At 41.7% G+C, this 22,755-nt stretch overlaps 1 protein-coding gene across 10 annotated transcripts in view; it reads right to left on the bottom strand.

Annotated features, from left to right (window-relative positions):
- Positions 1-22,755, bottom strand: part of RYR3 (ryanodine receptor 3) — a 568,796-nt gene that overhangs the window by 384,656 nt on the left and 161,385 nt on the right. For all 10 annotated transcript variants that reach the window (XR_014810912.1, XR_014810914.1, XR_014810913.1 and 7 more), the window contains exon 2: positions 7,956-8,075. Coding sequence is in view for 6 of the 10 variants with exons in the window: in XM_084969350.1 (XP_084825476.1) it covers positions 7,956-8,075 (120 nt within the window). In the remaining 4 variants the exon portion in view is untranslated. The remainder of the gene's footprint in view (positions 1-7,955; positions 8,076-22,755) is intronic.

Consider the following 22,755-nt stretch of genomic DNA (forward strand, 5'->3'; position numbering starts at 1 on the left):
GATCAGTACATCCATAACTTAATTGAATAAAGCAACAGTTCCCAAGGACCTAATGTATGTCTGACCCTCTCCTGGGGATAATAAAAGATATTGTTTAAATAGTACTTTGGACAGGAGATGCTCGATGGTAAATACTTCACAATTATAAACGCTTATAATTGAATTTCATAATAATCCCATGAGATGAGAACATTTTTAAAGATGAAGAAACTGAGGTGAAGAGAGAGAAGTCATTTGAAACATGGTCAGAAAGTTACTAGGCAGTGAAGCCAGGATTACCAGCCCAGAAATTCTAGCTCCATGGCTGTTTCTCAACTACTGCACTATACAGGCATACCTTGTTTTATTGTGTTTCACTTTACTGTGTTTGCAGATACTGCTTTATTTTTTATTTTTTTTTATTTATTTTTCAAATTAAAAGTTTGTGGCAACCCTGCATCAGGCAAGTCTATCCTTGCTAGTTTTCCAATGGCATTTGTTCACTTTGTGTCTCTGTGTCACGTTTGGTAATTCTCACAATCTTCCAAACTTTTTCATTATTATTACATTTGCAATGGTGAGCTGTGCCCAGTGATGTTTGAAGTTACTACCAAACTGGCTGAAGGTTCAGATGATGGCTAGCGTTTTAGCAATAAAGTATTTTTAAATTAAGGTATGTACATTGTTCCCTTTAGACATAATGCTATTTCATACTTAATAGAACTCAGCATAAGGTAAACATAACTATTATATGCACTGGGAAATCAGAAAAAATTATGACTCATATTTGCTTTATTGTGGTAGTCTGGAACTGAACTTGCAGTATCTCTAAAGTATGTCTGTACGGTCTTTGACTTTAGTGATTCCAAGATAGTGGAGAGCAGGGGAAAAGACAGATAAACCATCACAATTCAATGCAAGAAAATGTTTTGATGCCCTGACCCCTATTTTCAGTGTTCCTGTGCCTTATGTTCCAATACATAGGCACTTAGTAGTCTGCTTTATCTCCCCTTTATAAACTTACTTTCTAGAAAAAATAGGACAATCTTTACACTGTAAAAAAATTAGCTATAAACATTTTAATACTGTATTATGTGCTCTCTGAGAACATTTGCATTTTAATATTCTGTTCGATTTAAGCAATACTTATTTGTATTTCTAACTTTAGAATGTCAGGTATTCAGCAGACAGATAGATGCAGGAAGGCTGTGGGATGGGATATGGAGATTTACCGTATTCTTAAAATTCAACTGCTTGTAGAAATATTATTTATTTATCATTAAGTTAGAGTCATGATAGCCTTTTTTGTTGTTGTTGTTTTTTTTGGTCTTTTTAGGTCTGCACCTGTGGCACATGGAGGTTCCCAGGCTAGGGGTTGAATCAGAGCTACATCTGCCAGCCTACACCCCAGCCACAGCAACACCAGATCTGAGGCATGTCTGCAAACTACACCACAGCTCACGGCAATGCCGGATCCTTAACCCACTGAGCGAAGCCAGGGATCAAACCCACATCTTCATGGTATCTAGTTGGGTTCGCTAACCACTGAGCCACGACGGGAACTCCAAGTCATGACAGTCTTTAGTGCTAAGTATTAATTAAATTAGACACTGATTCGAGTTTGGAATAAATCATCATTAGGGAGTCACTTAACTTTGTCTAAATACTTGTATTTTTATTTTTTGTAAATGAGAATACCACTTGCTCCATAGGGTTAAAAACATTGAATGAGAGTATGAAAGCCCCCATAGCACTGCATGGCATACAGCACATGATGCTTGATAACTGAACAAAAACCGAAAGATCAAAATTTTAACTTATAACTGGCTTTGTATTAGAAGACAAGGAAATTTTTTGAAGTAAATTTTGTAATACTTTGGTCTTTCATAAGATCTCAAGTTCATAGAAAATACTAATACTAATTCAAGTTCGTAGAAAATGCACATTAAAATATCCACTACAAGTTCAAAAAAGAGTATACAACTTCAGGCTGAGCCTCTGTCTCTTATAACTGGCACAGGCTTTGTTTTTTAGAAGGAAACAGTGTATCTCTGAGTTGAAGACAACAAAAGCAATAGAAAATAAGTTTTCTTTTTTTAAGCCAAGAGCTCCATCTTAATTTATGTCTTTGACATAATGTTTGCACAATCACAAATGTTTGATTTGGGGCCTTGAGAACCTATATACAACTTCTGAGAAACTGTAGAAGACTTTCCCATTTTCAAAAAGGGAGGTGGAAACAAAAGAGATAAAATTTCCCCTGAAAATGCTCAGTTTGAAAATTAGATTTGAAACTGGATTTTTCATTTTGAATAAACCATGATCAGTAAGAAACAGTGCTCCCTGACAGAGAGGTGGAACTTCCCTCTGATATACTAGAGCCCAAAGACTTTAGATGTGACGTTGGGTTTTAAAGGGCACTAGGGTTGTTATCAATTTCAGTTTTTATTAGCATTATCATCAGTGAAACAAATAAATGTTGGTCTGTTGCGACTGACTTTATTTATGTCTTTTTAGGGCTGCATGTGGAGCATATGGAGGTTCCCAGGCTAGGGGTCTAATTGGAGCTGTAGCTGCCAGCCTACACCACAGTCACAGCAACACAGGATCCGAGCCGCACCTTCGACCTACACCACAGCTCACGACAATGCTGGATCCTTAACCCACTGAGTGAGGCCAGGGATCGAACCCACGTCCTCATGGATGCTAGTCAGATTCATTTCCACTGAACCCGGACGGGAACTCCCGTTGTGACTGCTTTTACACAAAACATTCCCATTATTTCCCTCCTTTTGCTGATCTACACTTAAGGAAGAGAGAAATCAAGATTTGGAAAGATGTCAGGGTTCTGAAAAGGTGACAGCAGTTAAATAATTGTCATCCATGAAGATTCCTGCAGGATAAGGCTTATGAAAGTCTTTCTGAATGAGAATTTGACCTTCAGTTAATTGTCCAGTTTTGTTCTTGGGACAACCTGGTAAAACTGATGCGTTAATTATGTTACTAAGAACATAACTTAGGGTGAAAGTAAGTGATTGGTAGCCTGCATCTGGATTAGGAAGACCAGCAGTATCTGATAGAAAGCCCCACCTTTTTGATTCTCCAAGTGTGAGAACACTTTTAGCAGGGGTGGTCCTTTGTGGGCACCTAAAAGGCTATGCCTATGGAGTTGTTACAAGACACACTGGCTCCTGTGGTCTGGGATGCTTTTAAGCCATGGTGACTCCCACACCTGCCTGATGTGGACTTTGTCTCTTTGAACCTGAGCTGTCATCTGGGGTGGGGATTCAGAAGCCAGGCCCTGGACAGCTGCAAGGATTCCAAGTGCTGGACACTTCCCAGCAGACCAGCCATGGTTCCTGTCCTCCTGAGCCAATTGAGTCTCAGCATCTTAAGAATCTAGATGTTAAGTTGAACCAAAGAAGACCCCCTGGTGGACACTGCAGATACAACACAGATGAGAAGGACCAGAGGAAAAGCAGTAAATTCCTGATTCCTGGGGACAAATTTTCCACTCAAAAATGACAGTTAAAAAAAAAAAAAATTGCTGTTATTGATACAATAAAGAAGCATCATTTCCCCTTGATATTTCTGGGTCTCTGGTTTTGACCTTGAGTCTTTTATATAAAACAGAATACCTTTTTATTCCTTAAGCTGTGCTCATTTGAAGGGAGAGCTGAAAAATGGTGCCTGGAGGAGTTCCCGTTGTGGCGTGGCGCAGTGGTTAACGAATCCGACTAGGAACCATGAGGTTGCAGGTTCGGTCCCTGCCCTTGCTCAGTGGGTTAACGATCCAGCGTTGCCATGAGCTGTGGTTGTAGGTTGCAGACACGGCTTGGATCCTGCGTTGCTATGGCTCTGGCGTAGGCCGGTGGCTACAGCTCTGATTCGACCCCTAGCCTGGGAACCTCCATATGCCGTGGGAGCGGCCCAAGAAATAGCAAAAAGACAAAAAAAAAAAAAAAAATGGTTCCTCCACGAATTAATATCTGCAATTTAAGGGGCCTTCAAAGAAGGATAGGCCATGACAAACAGGACTCAAAGTCATGAGAACTCTAAGTCTTCAACAGTTTCCATGTCTATAGCAAGTGTTGATATTCTTATACTTTTGCCTCTTATTCTTCTACCCTCTCAGTCCTTGCTTCAATATAACCTCTTTTTTCCTCAGGGCTCTATACTAAGAATATCTTTTGAGCACCTTATCTCATGTTTTTTTCCTCTGAGGTCTTTCTTCTCCCTAGAGTTCACTGTAATTTTATCTGTTTGAATCTCAACTTGAAATACCCTTGACTCGAGGGCTCAGGGTCACCAGTTGGCTCTGTAGCTGGCTGATAAAAGTGACGTTTGATGTCTGTGCTTCATGCCCAGTGCCAGGCTTGGGAATACACCCTCACACTTCATTGCATGGCTTACATTAGTTTCCAGGAACCGAAGAATGGCTAGCTGGTTGAGAAATCTGATGGTAGAGAATTAGAAGAAATATCTAGTGAAAATAGAGGGACAGGTCAGAAGAGGTGTGTGCATAGAGCTGATTGTGGGAAGCCTGAAGCCACAGACAATGGGCTCATCTAGCAGGCTACTCCCAGGAATGGTGACGGGAAATTTTAACTTCTATCATTTTGATGAATTTTACTTTCTTTTTTGATAAGAAGCCCTGATAGTACACTTTCCTCATACTATGTATAAAAGAGAAACACCCCAAAAAATAAAAAAAGGAGTTCCTGCTGTGGCAGAGTAGGTTAAGAGTCTGGTGTTGTCTCTGCAGCATGGGTTTGATCCTTGGCCTGGTGCAGTAGGATGAGGACCTGGCATTGCAGCAGCAGAGATGCAGGTCGCAGCTGTGGTTTGGATTCGATCCCTAGCCTGGGAACTTCCATATGCCACATGTATGGCGAATTAAAAAATTGAAAAGAAAAATAAAGACACAGTCATGCAATGATTGTGTGTGTGCCAATCATAAAAATTGGTATATCTTTTTGGGAAAGTGGTTTAATACTATTTCTGCTCCTGATACCATTAATTCTTCTCCCGAACATTACTCCAGGAAGCAAAAGTAAACCAACAAAACCACATCCATGATTTTTTTTTTATAATAACCATGAACACTGCATAGTAATGGAACTGGCTGAAACATGAAAGAAAAAAAGCAGGATGTCTGAATATCCACTATGACTTTGAACACCTGTGGGTACATGCAGACAAAGGCCAGAGTGAAAAACAAAAATGAAAATAGCTATGACAAGGGAACAAAGTCACAGACAATATATTATATTGCCTTTAAAAATTCTACAAATTCTTCAGTCTTATCTTCTTTTAAATTATACATGAAAAACGAAAATAAGAACAATCACTTGGTTATAAAGTGGGTGTGAGGGAGGATTGTTCTCATCCCTAATACACTTATGAGTAGTGTGAGTTATTTTTCTTCCTGGGAGATACATTCTTAGGTTATGATACATAGTTCTCTTTGTTTTAGGTCATCTGGTCTAGGTACGAGTAAATCACAACAGCCAATGGTTAAATAGAATTTAAAATAAGTTGGGCAATTCAAATGTATTAACTCATTTAATTCTAGTAACAACTATATTAGGTAGTTATTAAATTCCCATTAAACAGATGAGGAAACTAAGTTCAGAAAGGTGAGGTACCTTGCTCCAGGATTTGGCTCAGGTAGTGAGAGGTGGAGACAGGATTCTGTCAGTTGAGCTCCAGAGTTGTGCCCTAAACCAAGGTCCTGTGCTCCACTCAATGGATGACTAGAAAAAGGTACCACTGGTTTCTAATTCAGGCCAACACTCTTTCAGGCTGCATCTTACCTGGCCGATGAGAAAGCTCAAAACAAGAATGAGTGACTTCCTCCTGGACACATGACTAGCTAATGGCTGAAAATTAACTTCTTGACATATAATCTAATGATTTTCCCATTATCCTAGACTGCTGGGAATGAACAGAAAAATTCCTAGTGAGGAGCAAAAGCAAATAAGAAAAAACCTCAGGGAAATTAAGCCTAAGACCTTTAAAACAATAAAAATCTTCCTTGTTTCTTTGCTCTGCCATTTGTTTTAATGTGACTTTGTCCTGCCAGCACTGGCCCCACACGCCCCTGACAGATGTCTGTACTCATGGATCAATGACCTAATGGGAGGGAGGCAGGGTGATGGAGAGGAGAGGGGCTTCTGGGGGATGTGGCCATCCCGGTGCGCATCTGGTGTTCTAAGGTTTGGCCAAACTCTTCATGTGTTGTACATGATCATGTGCAGAAATGACATGCCAAGTAGGTGGGCTTACTGGTACATGTAACCATTTTCTGATTGACCATACAAAAGGATTGGCAAGAAAAACTGAGCTTGGAGGGGTGACTGGTTAATTGGGTAGCAACCTGGCTAGATAGTACCCATTAATTTAATCAAACCCAATTTAGGTTTAATGTGGTTTTTCTGTTTTTGTCTTTTTTTTTTTTTTTTTTTTTTTTGCTATTTAGGGCCACACCCACAGCACACAGAAGTTCCCAGACTAGGGGTTGAACTGCAGCTACAGCTGCCGGCCTATGCCACAGCCACAGAAATGCAGGATCCAAGTGGCATCTGTGACTTACACCTCAGTTCACGGCAACGCCAGATCCTTAACCTCTGAGCAAGGCCAGGGATCAAACCTGCAACCTCATGGTCCCGAGATGGATTCGTCTCCGCTGCGCCACGATGGGAACTCCAAAATCAATCTAGGTTTTGATGTGAAGGTAGTTATAGATGTGATTAACATCTGCAATCAGCTGACTTTAAAGAGGGTTACTCTTGAGCATGTGGTTGAGCCTCCCCTAATCAGTTGAAGGTCCTAAGAATTAAAAATAGACTTCCTGGGCGGGGGAACTGCCTTAAGACAGCACTACCTCATGCTTGAAGTTCAAGCTTGTCTCACCTACTGATTTTAGGCTTGCCAGTCCCACAGTTGCACGAGCTAGTTTCTTAAAATAAATTTTTTATCTATCCATCCATCCGCTGAGACGCTGTTGGTTCTGGTTCTCTATTTCTCTGAAAAACACTGACTGAGGAAGTTCCCATTGTGGCTCAGTGGTTAAAAAAAAAAACCCAATTAGTATCTGTAAGGATGTGGGTTAGATCCCTGCTTTCATTCAGTGGGTGGGGTGTCTGGCATTGCTGCAAGCTGCAGTGTAAGTCACCGACACGGCTCGGATTCTGCTTTGCTGTGGCTGTGGTGTGGGCTGGCAGCTGCAGCTCCAATTTGACCCCTAGCCTGGGAACTTCCATATACTGCACCTGCGGCCCCAAAAAAGCAAAACAAACAAACCAAAAAACAAAACAAAACAAAAAAACCCTGGCTGATACAAAGGCCTTTCCAGGACTGATAAGTACTGTGAAAATATTGGATATACAAAACCACCTGACATAGAGGGCACGGACAGCAAAAAACATCTCAAAATGGAGGAAACAAAGTTTTTCTGAGGAGCTATGCCATTACTGCCCCAATGCAGGGAGGACCAGAGCAAATGTTCCTCTCTACACCTAGGTCCCAGCAGGCAGTTACAGCAGCTTCAGCACAGTCACAACTAAAAGTGGTGAGCTTGCTGGGAACCACAGGCACAAGGACCCATGAGTCCCTGTAGCAATAAAAGGATGGCTTGGAGTAAAGAACACACACTCAGATTTCTAGGAATTAACAACATAAAGGGATTCTGGGAGTAATAAAAGCACTTCCTTCAGGAAGACTGACAGTGACCTTAAGGTATCCCTGAGTCCTGGGGAACACTGGGAGGCGGGTAACTAATTCTTTACCTTCCTCTGGTTTCTTAGCAGTTTCCTGGGTTAGGGAGAGCTTAAATCTCACCTTCTTCCTGTTTTAAAAATAAATGTGTCCTTTTAAATCTCTTCCTCACCACCTCCCAGCAGTCCCAGCCCCCGGATGACTGCCTGGGGTGGGGTGAGCAAAAGGGAAGATGTGAGGCAGACTGTCGATCTCACCTTGGCTTCTGAAGTAGGTTCCAAGAAGCACAGGCGATTCCCAAGTCCCTCAGCTGCCAGACAGAACTTCCTCTGCTCCTTGTGAACGTTGGCGATGCACTGGAGGACCACTTCATCTTCCTGCCAGGGGAACAGAGACCAATGTGAGCTTGAGGGACCACCTCCTGATCCAGAGCTAAGCCCCCAAAGCACCTCGCTGTATCTTTTTCAGGTACGCTGAGGGGCAGCACATGCCTTAAATGTTAAAGGAGAGTTTGTTATTCACATGGCATAATAGAGCTTCTCCCCCAAGTCAGAACTCTATTCAGTTCTGGGGTAGGGTCAGGGAGCAAGTACATGGAACAGAGGTGCTACTTAAATATACAGCATGAGCCTCACTTCTGAGATGTGCAAACTGCACACCATCCAGGTGAGCAGATGATTTCAACACTTGAGTAAACATGAAAGTAAACCTAAGCAATTCTCCAAACGAACAATAAAACAATGAGGTGTGACTGAGGGAAGCAGAGACAACAGCAGTGATTAGAGGGGGGTGGGGTTTGTGGAGGGAAAATCCATTTTTGTCAGGTTGAGAAGGGACAGGTTTGATGGGTGAGGTGTACACAGTGGCAAAACATTTGCCGGAGATGACAGAGAAGACTGCAGACGAGAGGGGGAGATGCATGTTAGACATTCAGGAAAGGAAGACTGAAGGAAGCCTTGAGGATCTAGATTGGAAGGGAGATCTGAAAGTCAAGTAGAGGAGCCACTCTGAGTTCCCAAGCAGGGGGCCTTCCTCCTAGGCATCAATCTCAAAGGCAGCCCTCCTCAAATCACAGAAACCTTGTTTGCACAGCATCTCTCTTGTTGACGGTCTGGAAAGGATACTGTGAATGGAGGGCAGTATCCCTTCCAGACCATCAACAATACACTAATGTGCTCACTCCCTGCACAGCCCTGCCTGAGGCAGACAGAAAAACCTCCCTACCAACACCTCATCCCCGCTCCTCCAACCTGTCAGTGCACATGCTCTCTGACCACCACCACCTGACTTTGGGTTTCTTTTTTCTTTTTTGTCTTTTTAGGGCCATAGCCACAGCATATGGAAGTTCCCAGGCTAGGGGTCAAATAGGAGCTGAAGCTGCTGGCCTACACTGTAGCCACAGCAATGTGGGATCCAAGCTGTATCTGTGACCCACACCACAACTCATGGCAAAGTGGATCCTTAACCCACTGAACAAGACCAGGAATCAAACCAGGGTCTTCATGGATACTAGGAAGGTTCCTTACTGCTGAGCCTCAAGAGGAACTCCCTGACTTTGGGTTTCAAACACGAAGACTCTCAGGTGTGGTTCAGTTAAAAGAATAAATGGCAGAGAGCCAGGTGGTGCTTCCTCCTTAGGATCCCTCTCCTGTTCCCCATCTCATCCCCATATCCCAGTGTTAGAGCCTGTCCTGGAGCACGGGGAAGGCACATTAAATATCCAGGGTTTTCCTCGACTGTGTAGTCACATGGAAAGAGGAAATCCTTTACTTGGTGGGAACATGAAGAGATTCAAGAGAACCAACCCTCACCAAGTTGTCTGCAGGTGTCTAGAGACTGGTCAGGGGTGACAGGCGAAGATGGAGGGAATTTACAAAAAAGCTCCACACTCTCACTAGCACTGAAATGTCACTGTTCCTCACTAAACTGAGCCTGTAATAAATTCAAGAGCCTCTGCTTCTAGTGAAGCCAGAATTCACAGTCTTCATTGGAATTGAGGCAGAAGAAAACCCCAGAACATCACTACTCTGAAAATGTGGGCTCAGGGAAATTGCTGAAAAAGATGAAGTTTTTCCCCAAATGGAGTCTCCCTCATCCCCCACCCCCAGATCCCTCAGCAGCCAGGGGCAATACCATCCTCAGAAGGAGCACAGGCTGTGGGGAAGGAGGGTTTCTCTTGTCAAAATGACAGAAAGGCGCTATGAAACAGGGGCCATGGGAATTAAATGGTCTCGACTGGAAGAGGATGTCCTCAAAACACATCATATTCCTGTCCAAAATTTGAAGAGGACCCCCTACCAAAAAATAATTAAGCATCTCACACCTACGCACCATTCACTCATGAAAACAGGCATTTGGAAACCACAGGAGTGGGTCCATGACCAGACTTTTCATGAACTAGTCAGTCAACAAGATTTTCTTTTTTTTTTTTTGTTTTTTTTTTTGTCTTTTGTCTTTTGTTGTTGTTGTTGTTGCTATTTCTTGGGCCGCTCCCGCGGCATATGGAGGTTCCCAGGCTAGGGGTCCAATCAGAGCTGTAGCCACCGTCCTACGCCAGAGCCACAGCAACGCGGGATCTGAACCGTGTCTGCAACCTACACCACAGCTCACGGCAATGCCGGATCGTTAGCCCACTGAGCAAGGGCAGGGACCGAACCCGCAACCTCATGGTTCCTAGTCGGATTCGTTAACCACTGCGCCACGACGGGAACTCCAAGATTTTCTTTTCAATGTGTGTCCTCGACAATCTCTTTCCGTATCTTATTTCCCATGAGCGTTCTACCCCAAAGTACCCAAACCACTTTGCACTAGCTGCCTCGGGGTCTAATTATCCTATGAAACTGACTTGGGCTATAATTCACATTCTCACAACTCATACTGCCAATTAACTAACAAAATAAAGGACTCTCCCAGGCTCAGTAACCACCACGGGAAGAGCACCCACCTATAAGCACCATCTAAGTCGGCATTCTGGGTGATGCAGATGGCTGTGCCTCTCTGGGCCAAATGTATCCTTCTCCAAACACTTTCTCTATTTCCCCCACACACCATCTGGAACCATATGCTCAGTGCTGACCTGGCCGCAGACACCACCTGGAGTGGCAGCCTTTGCTCCAGACAGCAGCTATTAGCTCCACAAACCTTCACTAGACAGACTGTGGAGCCTTGGAGTGCTTGACCCTGAAATCTTTGCACCATTTGGAACCATTAGATGAGTTAATTCAATCTATCTCATTAATTCTTCCCTCCCTGGTAAAACACAGAACACAATCTCCCCCTCCACTCACCAGCCCTAACTAGTTTACACATCCCTATACTGACGCTGATGTCTAATTTCTCCCCTCTTGTTCCTTTCTCCTTTTGTTTTAAATCACATCTGGGAGGTTCCAGATAATGCTATTTTCTTATTTGTATTTTATTTTTAAATTTTTTATCATAGTTGATTTACAATGTTGTTAATTTTTGCTGTACAACCATGTGACCCAGTTATACATAAACACACACATTCTTTTTCTCATATCTTCCATCACGTTCCATAACATGGAACTATGGATATAGTTCCCTGTGCTGTATAGCAGAAACCTCATTGCTTACCTATTTCAAATGCAACAGCTTGCATCTACTAACCCCAAATTCACAGTCCATCCCACTCCCTCCCCCTCCCTCTTGGCAACCACAGGTTTGTTCTCTATGTCTATGAGCTTGTTTCTTTTCTGTAGATAGGTTCATTTGTGCCGTATATTAGAATCCACATATAAGTGATATCATACGGTATTTATCTTTCTCTGAGTTACTTCACTTAGTATGAGAGTCTCTAGTTCTATCCATGTTGCTGCAAATGGCATTATTTTGTTCTTTTTATGGTTCAGTAATATTCTATTGTGTATATATACCACATCTTAATCCATTTATCTGTCAATGGACATTTAGATTGTTTCCATGTCTTGGCTACTGCGAATAGTGCTGCAATGAACATATGGGTGCATACATCTTTTCAAATGAAAATTTTGTCCAGATATATGGCCAGGAGTGGGATTGCTGGATCATATGGTAGTTCTATACTTAGTTTTCTGAGGTAGCTCCATACCGTTTTCCATAGCGGTTGTACCAATTTACATTCCCACCAACAGTGGAGAAGGGTATCCTTTTATCCACACCCTCTCCAGCATTTGTTATTTGTAGACTTACTAATTACAGCCATTCTGACCAATGTGAGGTGGAAACTAATTGTAGTTTTGATTTGTATTTCTCTAATAGTTAGTGATGTTGAGCATTTTTTCAAGTGCCTATTGGCCATCCATACGTCGTCTTTGGAGAAATGTCTATTTAGGCTTTCTGGCTATTTTTAAATTGGATTGTTTGTTTTTTTTTTGCTGTTGGGTTGTATGAGTTGTTTGTGTATTTTGGTAATTAATGAAACTAGAATACACCCTCATACCACATACACAAATAAACTCAGAATGGCCTAAAGACTTAAGCCTAAGATAAGACACTATAAAACTACTAGTAGAAAACTTAGGCAGAACATTCTCTAATATCAACTGTACAAATGTTTTCTTAGGTCAGTATCCCTAGGCAATAGAAATAAAAATAAACCAATGAAACCTACTCAAACTTACAAGCTTTTTCACTGCAAAGGAACCATTAAAAAAAAAAGACAACCTATGGCATGTGAGAAAATAATTGCAAATGATATAGCCGACAAGGGTTTAATCAACAAAATATATAGATAATGCTATTTTCAAGGAAGCTCCTTTAACTGAAGGGTGAAAATTCATCTAACATTTGTTATCTCCTCTCCCCAGAAGCTTGCATTCTCCTTATGTTCCCCCAGTGCCAGTTCTTTTACTCAGGTGCAAAAACCCTTCTATTTTGAGACATGTGATAGCCAATCTTCACACCTTCTTTGGCAATCAATCAACAGACTAGTTACTTCTCCCACCACTTAAAGACAATCAGAAAATTTGATGAAAATTTGTGTGTAAATTCAACACACCTTTATTGACTCCCTTCCAAGGACAAAGAATTCTTCCAGGATACCATGGAGTACACCAGGTTTTGTGAGACAAGATCTGTGAATTGTAGTGATGGAGCTGACTGCTGAAAGACCAGCCCATGGCCTTTCTCTAGGCTGCTTTAGGCTGCATCTCAAGTAACTTCAAGGTTTATGTAGACAATCTATTCAAAATGAACACCTTGACCTAGTTACTTCCACTCTATTTTAGTAACATACTCTTACATTCCCTGTCATAACCTAGAATGATTTCAAGTCTAAAACCCAAACTAGACTATCTCACTCTATAGATGCAGTCTTCCTTCTTGTCTTTCATTCTCTTTCACTATTCTTGCTCTCCTTAATGAAGATTTCGAGTTTTGAGAAGATGCTGCCAGCTCCCTTATTTCTTCCACCCCAGCAAGGAGAACAATTGATTTTTTTGATAGAGAAAACAAACACTCTCAAGTTTTGTTCATATATATATATATATATATATATATACACACACACACACACACACACATATACATACACACACATACATTTCAGCTTGTTCAAATCTTTTTTCACTAGAACAAGACCATAAAATTTCTCTTTTTGTAGGACTTACGGCAGATTCAACTCAGTTGATATCAAGTAATAATAACACCTTCCATCTATAAGAGAAAGAGAGGCAAACTAATGAGAAGAAACTGCTGGGAGTTCCCACTGTGGTTCTGTGGGTTAAGGACTCAACATTGTCTCTATGAGGACGTGGGTTTGATCCTTAACCACTAGACACTCAGTGGGTTAAGGATCTAGCATTGCAGCAAGCTGTGGCTCAGACTCCACGTGGCTGTGGTGTAGGTTGGCAGCTGCAGCTCCAATCTGACCCCTAGCCTGGGAACTTCCATATGCCACAGGTGTTGACCTAAAAAGAAGAAAAAAGGAGAGAGATGGAAGTGCTAGGTTGGAGGCACAATAATCAATAACAGTGAACCCTTTCAGACTGGAGGTCTGTCCTTAAAGATGAGGAGTATGAATCTCCTAAGTGTCCCAGGAAATAATCTCTGTAAGATCATATAAAGGTTTCTTGCTTTCTACCAAGTAAGTCAAAAGGTCTCTGCTTGGCTTTTTAAAAAAATAATTCTTTTTTTTATTGATGTATAGTTGATTTATGATGTTGTGTCAGTTTTTGGTGTATAGAAAGTGATTCATACATATGTATATATATGTGTGTACATATATACACACACACACATATATATACACATATACATTCTTTTCAAATTCTTTTCCCATATAGGTAATTAAAAAATATTGAGTATAGTTCCCTGTGCTATACAGTATGTCCTTGTCAATTATCTACTTAATATATAGTAATGTGTAGCTATTAATCACCAGCTCCTAATTTATCCCTTCCCTCCTTCCCCATGGTAATCTTTTCCACGGTCTGTGGTTCTGTTTCTGTTTTGTACTTAAGTTTATTTGCATAATTTTTTTAAAAAAATTCTACCTATAAGTGATGTCATATGATATTTTTTTTGTCTGTCTTCCCTAGTGTACCTCCCCACCAGTGCTGAGTTCTCCCCTCCACCTCTAGGCTTACCTCTCCCTTCATCCCTATTGCCTACTGTCTCCCAAGTAAGGTTTGCTAAGCATTTATGAAATGCTCCTTCTTGAAATCCCTCCATTCCTTCATTCAACTCTGTATTCTCCTAATTGTCTTGCCATTCGATGGGTCCTTCCCTGTTCTTCTCTCCTGCCACCCTTCAACAGAGGCAATGCCCAAGGACAGGTCTTTGTCCTTCTCCCTGAGCAATCACAGCCATTACCCAGGCATCCAGTTTTCTTCTGAGGAGTTGTTATGCCATCTGTACCTCCAATCTGATAACTTTCGAAGGTTCTAAATCTCCACCTATTCCTAACTTTATCCATGGACTTAACAACATCTCAAACCAATATGTCCCAATGCATCCAAAGGCTTCCTTTTCAACCTATTCATCTTTTTGTTTCCTGTTCGTTGATGGCACACCCAAATTCTCTGCAGTCTAGGCTCAAACATCATCACCTCCTGTCTGTCTATGAGTCTCTCTTTCCTCCTGTCCTATAGCAAACAGGCCCTAGACAAAGCTGTAACACCCAGGGCCTTTTCTTTCTGGTATGTTATTGGAGGCATAGCTCTGACCTTATTATGATCCTGCTGAAAAGCCCCAATAGTTCTCTCCACACTGTTCACAAAATGTACACATTTCTTGAACTAGTGTATGAGGACTTCACTTTCCAATTTATCTTTCCAACTTCTTCCCTACCGAATTCCTTAGCCTTCTCTACCTCGATGCCCTCAACTCACTGTCTCTAGTTCAAAATTTGTTGTGATTTTCCTATTCATAGATCCCCTAGTCTCCCAAGCTTAGCATAAATACCATATTCTTTGTGAAACCTCTTGCCTCTCTCCAAACTTCCGCAGCAAAATCACCATACCCCTGCATTATGATTATTCACATGCATGGCTCACCCGCAACTGTATATATGGAAATGGCTCACATTTACTGTTCTCTGATTGTGTCACAGGCACTGTGCTTTAAGCTTCCTCTGATGTAGTACTATTGCTAACTCCATTTGATAAATGAGGAGCCCCTGTGCAGAGCAGGTAAGTAACCTGCCTAAGGTCTCATGGTGGCAAGGGGTACAGCCTGGTATCCAGTCCAGGAAGGCTGCATCCATGCTCTCACTCCCAACTCCTCTCAACTGGCTTTGAACCCCTTGAAGGCAGGATCCCCATCTGGTTCACGTTGACACCTATGAGGATACTCACAAGCATAGTGTCTTGCACACATTACACTCTCAATTACAATTTACTGAATGGGCATGTCTTTACCTTGTAAGTCCAGTCGATTACAAACTCTCAGAGCAGAAAACTGCTTTCCCATCTGAGCTGGGAACAGAATGTGTTGGGTAAAAACATGCTGGCTGATTGGGATGTGAAATCAGTTTAAAAAAGAGGTTTCTCTCCTTTCACTCATGTAAGAATAGTTTCTGTAAAAGGGGGGGCACTGTTTCACTGATGAGTCAGAACTGAGTCATCTCATAAAAAGAGAACAGATGTTGACATAAAGAAGTAACCGGGAATGACCAATAATGAGGCTTTGGAGTCCATTTCAAAAGTTTTTAGTTTCTGTTGCTTAATTATTATTATTATTGCTAATAATAACTATTCATTCTATACTAGCCACTCTGCTGAGATTTCCCTCTAGATGATTTGACATTCACAAAGACACAACCATTTTAAGAATGAAGAAACCAAAACTCTGAGGAATTAGGCAATTTGAATGAGGGAATATTTAATGAACAGTCATTATGTACCACCATATTCCAACATTTCCGTTTAACCCTTACAACCACCCTGTAAGATAGGTACTAATAGCCTCTCAATTCGTAGATAAAGAAGTTGAGGCACAGAGAGGTTAATTTACTTACCTAGCACCACACAGCATGTAAGTAACAGGTTCTGACCTTGAATTTAGGATCACATGAATCAGGAGCCTGCCCTCTTTACCATGGTGCCAAACTGGCTCTCGATTCCAAGAGACTGACCTTCACAACAGGTCTGAAATCATGTCTTCCTCACTCAAAGGTCCATGGTGATGGTGCTGATAAAAATAGATCTATCTCAGCCATCTCACATGGTCATACAACTTTAAAAAGTAACCAAATCAAGAGCACAATGCCAGAGAGAACAGCCAGGGAGCTTAAAATCAAATAAAGCAAAATTTGTCTGTAACCAATGACTATAACAATGGAAGGAGTGAATACCATTCTAAAACCTGTAGCCAAGGGGGGAAAATGATGAAAATCCAAGCTGTATCATATATCAGCATCCCTCCAAGCTATGCAGTTCACAAGCACCGACTATTCCTGTCAAAGCTTCAGCCTGGGGTGGTGTTGAGTGATTGTCCCTGAACAAGGATCTACAGCCTTTGGCTCTCTTTGCTGAGATTTCATATTATCACAGGTCTTGTCTGACAAGGTAAAGTTCTTTCTGTACTCCTCTAGCCAAAGAACTTTGAACTTGAAAATAAACGTAGCTTGCCTAGTCTAACCCTACTGCTTCTCTCCTACACCTGGCTGCCAGCCCAAAGGCCAGACCATCCATGTCTGCCACCTCTGAGTTGATGGCAGGGGGGCACCTTGGCTTCCCCTCTTCTCTCGGGGTCACTTGCAAAGCACTTTGTGGGGCAAAGCAAGACGGCTGACAGCCCTATTTAAGGTAGATCATTAGGCAGCCGATGACAGCCCTATAGTTAGATCTGCACATCAGTGATACCAAGAGGCTTGTGCACAGGAGCACGTGGGGCCTGGTGCAGTCCAGCCGATTTCATGGTCCACATTTAAGTGCAGATATGACTTCCAAAGAAAATCCAGGATCATTTAAAGCTTTAAAAAGGAATACGTGGCCTGGCCACTCATCTTGAACCTCAGGCACTATTTTGGGGACTATTACAGTTAGAGCTACGGGCTAAATAAATACAGACATGGGTGTCAGAACTCCTTCTAAGGCTATCCCCCAAAGCATCTCTTAGATGAAAACTAAGTGGGCTACTGGGATAATGAGATCACCCACAAATGATTTCACAAGGAATAATGGCACTGGCTATCTTCTGTATTCTTTTTTATGTATTTTTTTTTAATTTTTAAATTTTTTTGGTCTTTCCTAAGGCCACACCCTTAGCATATGGGTGCTAGGGCCACACCCACAGCATATGGAGGTTCCCAGGCTAGGGGTCTAATCGGAGCTGTAGCTGCCAGCCTATGCCACAGCCAGAGCAACACGGGATACGAGCCGCTGTCTGCGACCTACACCACAGCTCTCAGCAATGTCAGATCCTTAACCCACTGAGCAAGGCCAGGGATCGAACCCGCAACCTCATGGTTCCTAGTCAGATTCGTTAACCACTGAACCACGACAGAAACTTCTATTTTCTGTATTCTAAATTTCAAATCATTTTGACTATTGGTTTCTTTAGATTTAAGCTTCTTAGGGGCAGGAGCCTGCCTTTTGTTTCCCTGTGAATCCTCAGTGCCTGTCATTGAGTGTTTCAAGTACAAATAGTTGTAAATTTAATGACTCATATATTTTGAAAACTAATAATATTAACAGAATGTTTATGCATTAATATTTGCACAATAAAAATATGTCTGCATTTTCTTACTTGGAGCGTCTAGGATGCCAACGTGGAAATAGCTGGGATTATATAAAAGGTTCAATGATGCCTTGTTTGTCCACAATAGCCCAACGAGACATGTAAGTATTCTTAATGCCATTTTAAAAATTATGAAGCTAAAGGTGATAGACTGAGGGAGGAGACTTAACTAGACCAATGTTTAACTCTCGAGGCTGATGTGATGTTGTGTCTCTAAGCTTAACATTTCTACGGTTTTGCCGCTGCTATTGTCTGTTTGGGTTTTAGTATGATTATGCCTTTGGAACTCATTGTTTTTCTAATCTGTCAAAAATTAGGAATGGCTCCCATGTTTGGTTCCTTACTGCTCACTGGTTGTTGCAAAATGCAATACAATGGAAATGCCATGATCCAAGAGACAAGATTGATAGAATTTAATCATTCCTCTCTTTTAAAAATACTTCCTTCATTTGGCTCATAGGGTAAACTTTCCCTTGCTTTTTTTTTCTCCTATTCACTAGCACCTCCTGCTCAGTCTCCCTGGCTGGCCTAGCCTCATTTCCCCTCTCTAATGCTGGAGTAGTGCTCCAAGACCATTCCTCAGAGTTCTCTTCTTTACCTGAACTCCCCTCCTTGGTGATTTCATTTGGTTTCATGGCTTTAAAAATCATGTGGATATGAATAACTCTCAAATTTGTATCACCAGCCTAAACTCTGAACTCCAAACTGTTGTCCCCAGTTGCTTAGTATGTCCCAAATTCAACATCTAAGCATCTTTCCCATATGTTCCTTTACTGTCTTAGGACACAGCAACTCCATTCTTTAGATGCTCAGACAAAAACAAAAACACCTTGAGGTCATATCAATTGTTTTCTTCTTTCATCCCCTTCCGCATCGACAACAAATCCTACCCACAGGCTACCTTCAAAACAAATCTGATTGGACCCCCCTGCATCCTCTTCATCACTAGCATCTGGTCATGTCACTGCCTCTTGTGTCACAATTACAACAACCACCTCTGAACTTATCTCCCACTCATCTCTCTTCTCTACAGTAGCCAGAAGAAAGCTTTTAAAGCCTCAGATCATGTTTCTGCATGACTCAGAACTTACCAATGGCTTTCTCTCTCACTCAGGAAAAAGGCAGAATTCTTACTATGGCCTTCAAAGTCTTAAAATTATGCCCAGTTGGCTATAGTCTCCCTTCTACAACTCTTTTGCTTGCTCAGATTCAACTGCACTGGTCCCCTTCTGGGAGCGCACATTTTTGAAGCATGTTCTTCCCTCCAACCCTTTGCACTGGCTGTTCTCCTCGCCCAGAATGCTCTTCTCCACATGCCTTTATGGCTCCCCCCAACCCCTCACTTCCTCAGGTGTCTGCTCTGTGGGGTCATCTTATCAGAGAGGCTTTTCTGGGTTACCCCATGTAAAATTACAACCCCATTCCCACTCTGCACTTCCCATCTTGCATAATCTGCCTTCTTTCCCCACTAGCATTTACCATCTAAGAACATATACTTATTTATTTCCTATCTCTTTCCTCCTTCATTAGAATGTAACCTTCATGGACACTGTTTTGCTCACCACTGTATCTCCAATGCCCCAAATAGTACCTGGTCCAAGGCAGGCACTCAGCCACCAAAGAAAAGACTCATCTTTTAGTTCCTAGTAAATACAGTGTCCACAATAATGTATGAATTCATTATACTCTAATTTTTCCTTTACAGGAAATGCCCAAACATTCCTCAGTCCCAGCTGGAATCATTTGCCTGTGTTAAGGGCCGACAAAGGAAGCAACCCACAGCCTCCAGAACTCTTTCTGCTCCAACAACTAGAAGGAAGGTCCTGTTTCCTCTTTATAATTTTGCCTATTGCCAAGAAGGCTGAATTTGCAGTCTGATGGTAAAATCATCTCAGTCTCTCCCATGGCTAAACCCTTTGAAAATTGCACAGAAGAAGGCAAAGGGGACAGTCTTAACCTAAAGTGATTAGGGAGATAAGCAGACACTAGGGTTGATACACGCAATTAATTCTCTCTCAGATAGAACACGCTGTTATCCAACATGGAAGAAGGTAGTGACCTATGACACAGTCACCTAGAAATAATGGTCAATTTATTTAAATTTCCTATTCTCAGGAGATAGAAAAATAATGATCTAGTTGGTACCAAGTGAATTTCAGGTTTTGCAGGAAGGCTTTTTAATATAAAATTATTTGTAACTTGATATTTTGAATACTTCTCTCCCACACCAGGCAAATGACCACACCCAGGAACATACCCACACCCCTTTGGTTTCTTTCTTCTCATCAACCAGGGTAAAGAATGAATGGGGAAAAGCTAGAACATCAAAACAAATCATAATGTTCAATGTTTAGGCTAAGAGGTAGCAAAGACTGGTAACAGTTAATGGCAGGGAAATGTCCTCTCTGAACCTAATTTAACAAGGGGATTTGACTAAGACACCTCAGCTTCCCATGCTTATATTATAATTGCTGATGAGTTTGCACTCCATCTTGGTACACACTGAGGCACTGTAACCCAAAAAGACGCAAAGCACATCCAGTTCTGAGAGATCTTGAATTGTGCGATGATACCCGCATTTTTATGTTATTAGATCTACTCTTTAAATCCATTTCCTTTGCTTTTGTCACTGGCTTTGGGATCTGTGGCTTCTGAGTTGAGGCATAACATCTTCTCTGGGCCAAGCAATTCACCCATAAGAGTCTACTCATTTTCAGCCAGAGCTTCTAACAATTCTTACATACAGGAAGTGGGTAACAGTACCACCTGCTTCTGTTTCTGAGAACTAGGTATCAAGTTTCTCTCCACTAGTCTAAGGCATTGACTCAGAGGGGGAACTTTCTGGAATTTTCCTCTTTAAGATTTATAGAAAAAGCAAACAAAACTAAAATACCCTCCAAGTAGGACACATTCGAGCACTCCGTGTGTGTGCATAATCACTCCAATTTACTGACAGATGTAAAATCTGAAAGCAGGAACAAAGCATCCAGCAATTACCGTACACAATCTATTAGCTAGGGAACACTGTTCCTTTTTCGTAAAGGATGCTTGATGAAGTTAGCAGGTTATAATGAAATTTATGGGCTGACATTTAGATGGCTAAGTCTTTTGAAAACAGATCACTTAAAGGCAAAAAAAATGATTTCATAGTTTCATGGAGCATCAAGCCCTATGACCTGCCCCGGACTAGCTTCTTTAAAAAGTTACCCATTTCTTTCAGCTTACACACAGTTATTTAATAAATATCTGTGTGTCTGCTGATTCACTGGACTCTGTTTCATGGCCTGGGGTGAAGTGATGAACTAAAGCAAGACATGGCGCTCCTGGAGTCCCCAGTCTAAGTGGATGGCTAGCACCTTCTAGACTGGCTCTGGCGGCTTTAGGTGGCAGTGGTTTGCAGAGATGATGATATAATTCAGGACCAGAAGAATCAGAGTAAGACAGAAGAACACAGGAATGTTTGAGATATCTCTCTCTCCTGACACCTTTTCTGTCCATAATGAATTCCTGTGTTATGTGCTTCTACCAGAGAACTTACCCCTCCTTATTGTAGCTCTTGGATATCTTAGTGAAGTCCTCTTACCCAAATTTTTTTTCTGCTTGGAAGGCAAAGTTACATCTTGCTCATCTCCATCTTGTTTGGGTGGTCTCCCTAAACCTACCACATGGCTGACACGTCACAAATGTTAGTTGAATGAAAATCGTGAAGGTGGGAAGAAACAGTGGATCAGAACGGCGAGTCAAAGCTGAGGGAGACGCTGTAGACCAAAAGCACCTGAGAGTCAGGAACTGAAACCAGATGCTTCTGGGGATTCTAAGACACATCTCACGAAAAGACAGAGGATCCAGGAGAGCCAAGCCAAGCCTGTTTCTATTGACAGGGGTTCACCTGGACACATCCTCCTGGGGCAGGACTCAATCCTCAGAGTCTAATCTGGGGATAAAAGTTGGCTACTGAGTGTGACAATGTCCCACACTTGAGGATGTCACTGCAGTGTGCTTCTTCCTGTCACACAGCACTAAGGGAAGGTATGCACTAGCAGTAAATTAAATATAAAGGGAACCCTCCAGGCACTGGTTTAAAAACATTCTATCTATAAAATTTCAAAAATCTCATCATGTATCATCAGTATCCCCTTTCTAGGTAAAGACGCCTGGGCATAGGCTCAGATGTGGTACTTAACTGCTTAGAGTCATCTATTAATTTATGAAGTATTCCTTAGTGCCTATTATACACACACATTGCTAGGTCCTGAGGATACAAAAATGCATCAAAGCTAGTAAGTAGGGATTTAAATCTTGTCTGTGTGGCTCCAAAACCCATTCTTCCCACTATACCAAGGCTCCTTGGTAAAGAAAGCACTTTGGTAACTTAATAATTGACACTATTCCCACTTAGTGATGCTGTTTTTTCAGGGTCTCACCTTACTGGGGTTGGTGGCGGGGATTACAGCTGCAAAACTTTAATTGAAGGGGGAGCTTCCTCTTTCCTAAATAAAATATAAATACCCAATTTTTTCTTAATCTTACATCAAGTCAAAGTAGAATTTCAAGACCCAGGCTCATTCTTTCTGTCCTTACTCTACCCCCACCATTCACTACCACACTGCTGCCTCGAAGTCCTGCCTTTAAAAATTCTGAGTCCACTATATTCTATGAACAGGCTTAGAAAATGCAAGTGTCCTTCTGAAGCAAAATTAAGTCCTCGGAGTTCTTGACCAAACCAAAATCTAATGAAAACCCAATAAAATGAGAAGCACATGAGATGGGGTAATTCAATTTACTTACGCCTGATGGCTTGATTCCTTCTGTTACAGAGCGAAATTTATTCCGCATCCCTAAGATACAAAAAAAGTGCCATACTGCCTTTTTTTCCCC

Source organism: Sus scrofa, chromosome 7 (assembly GCF_054392235.1).
Source record: "Sus scrofa isolate SSC_HxYL_T2T_F1_AM1 chromosome 7, Sscrofa_HxYL_maternal_Yorkshire_Landrace_v2.0, whole genome shotgun sequence".
NCBI lineage: Eukaryota > Metazoa > Chordata > Mammalia > Artiodactyla > Suidae > Sus > Sus scrofa.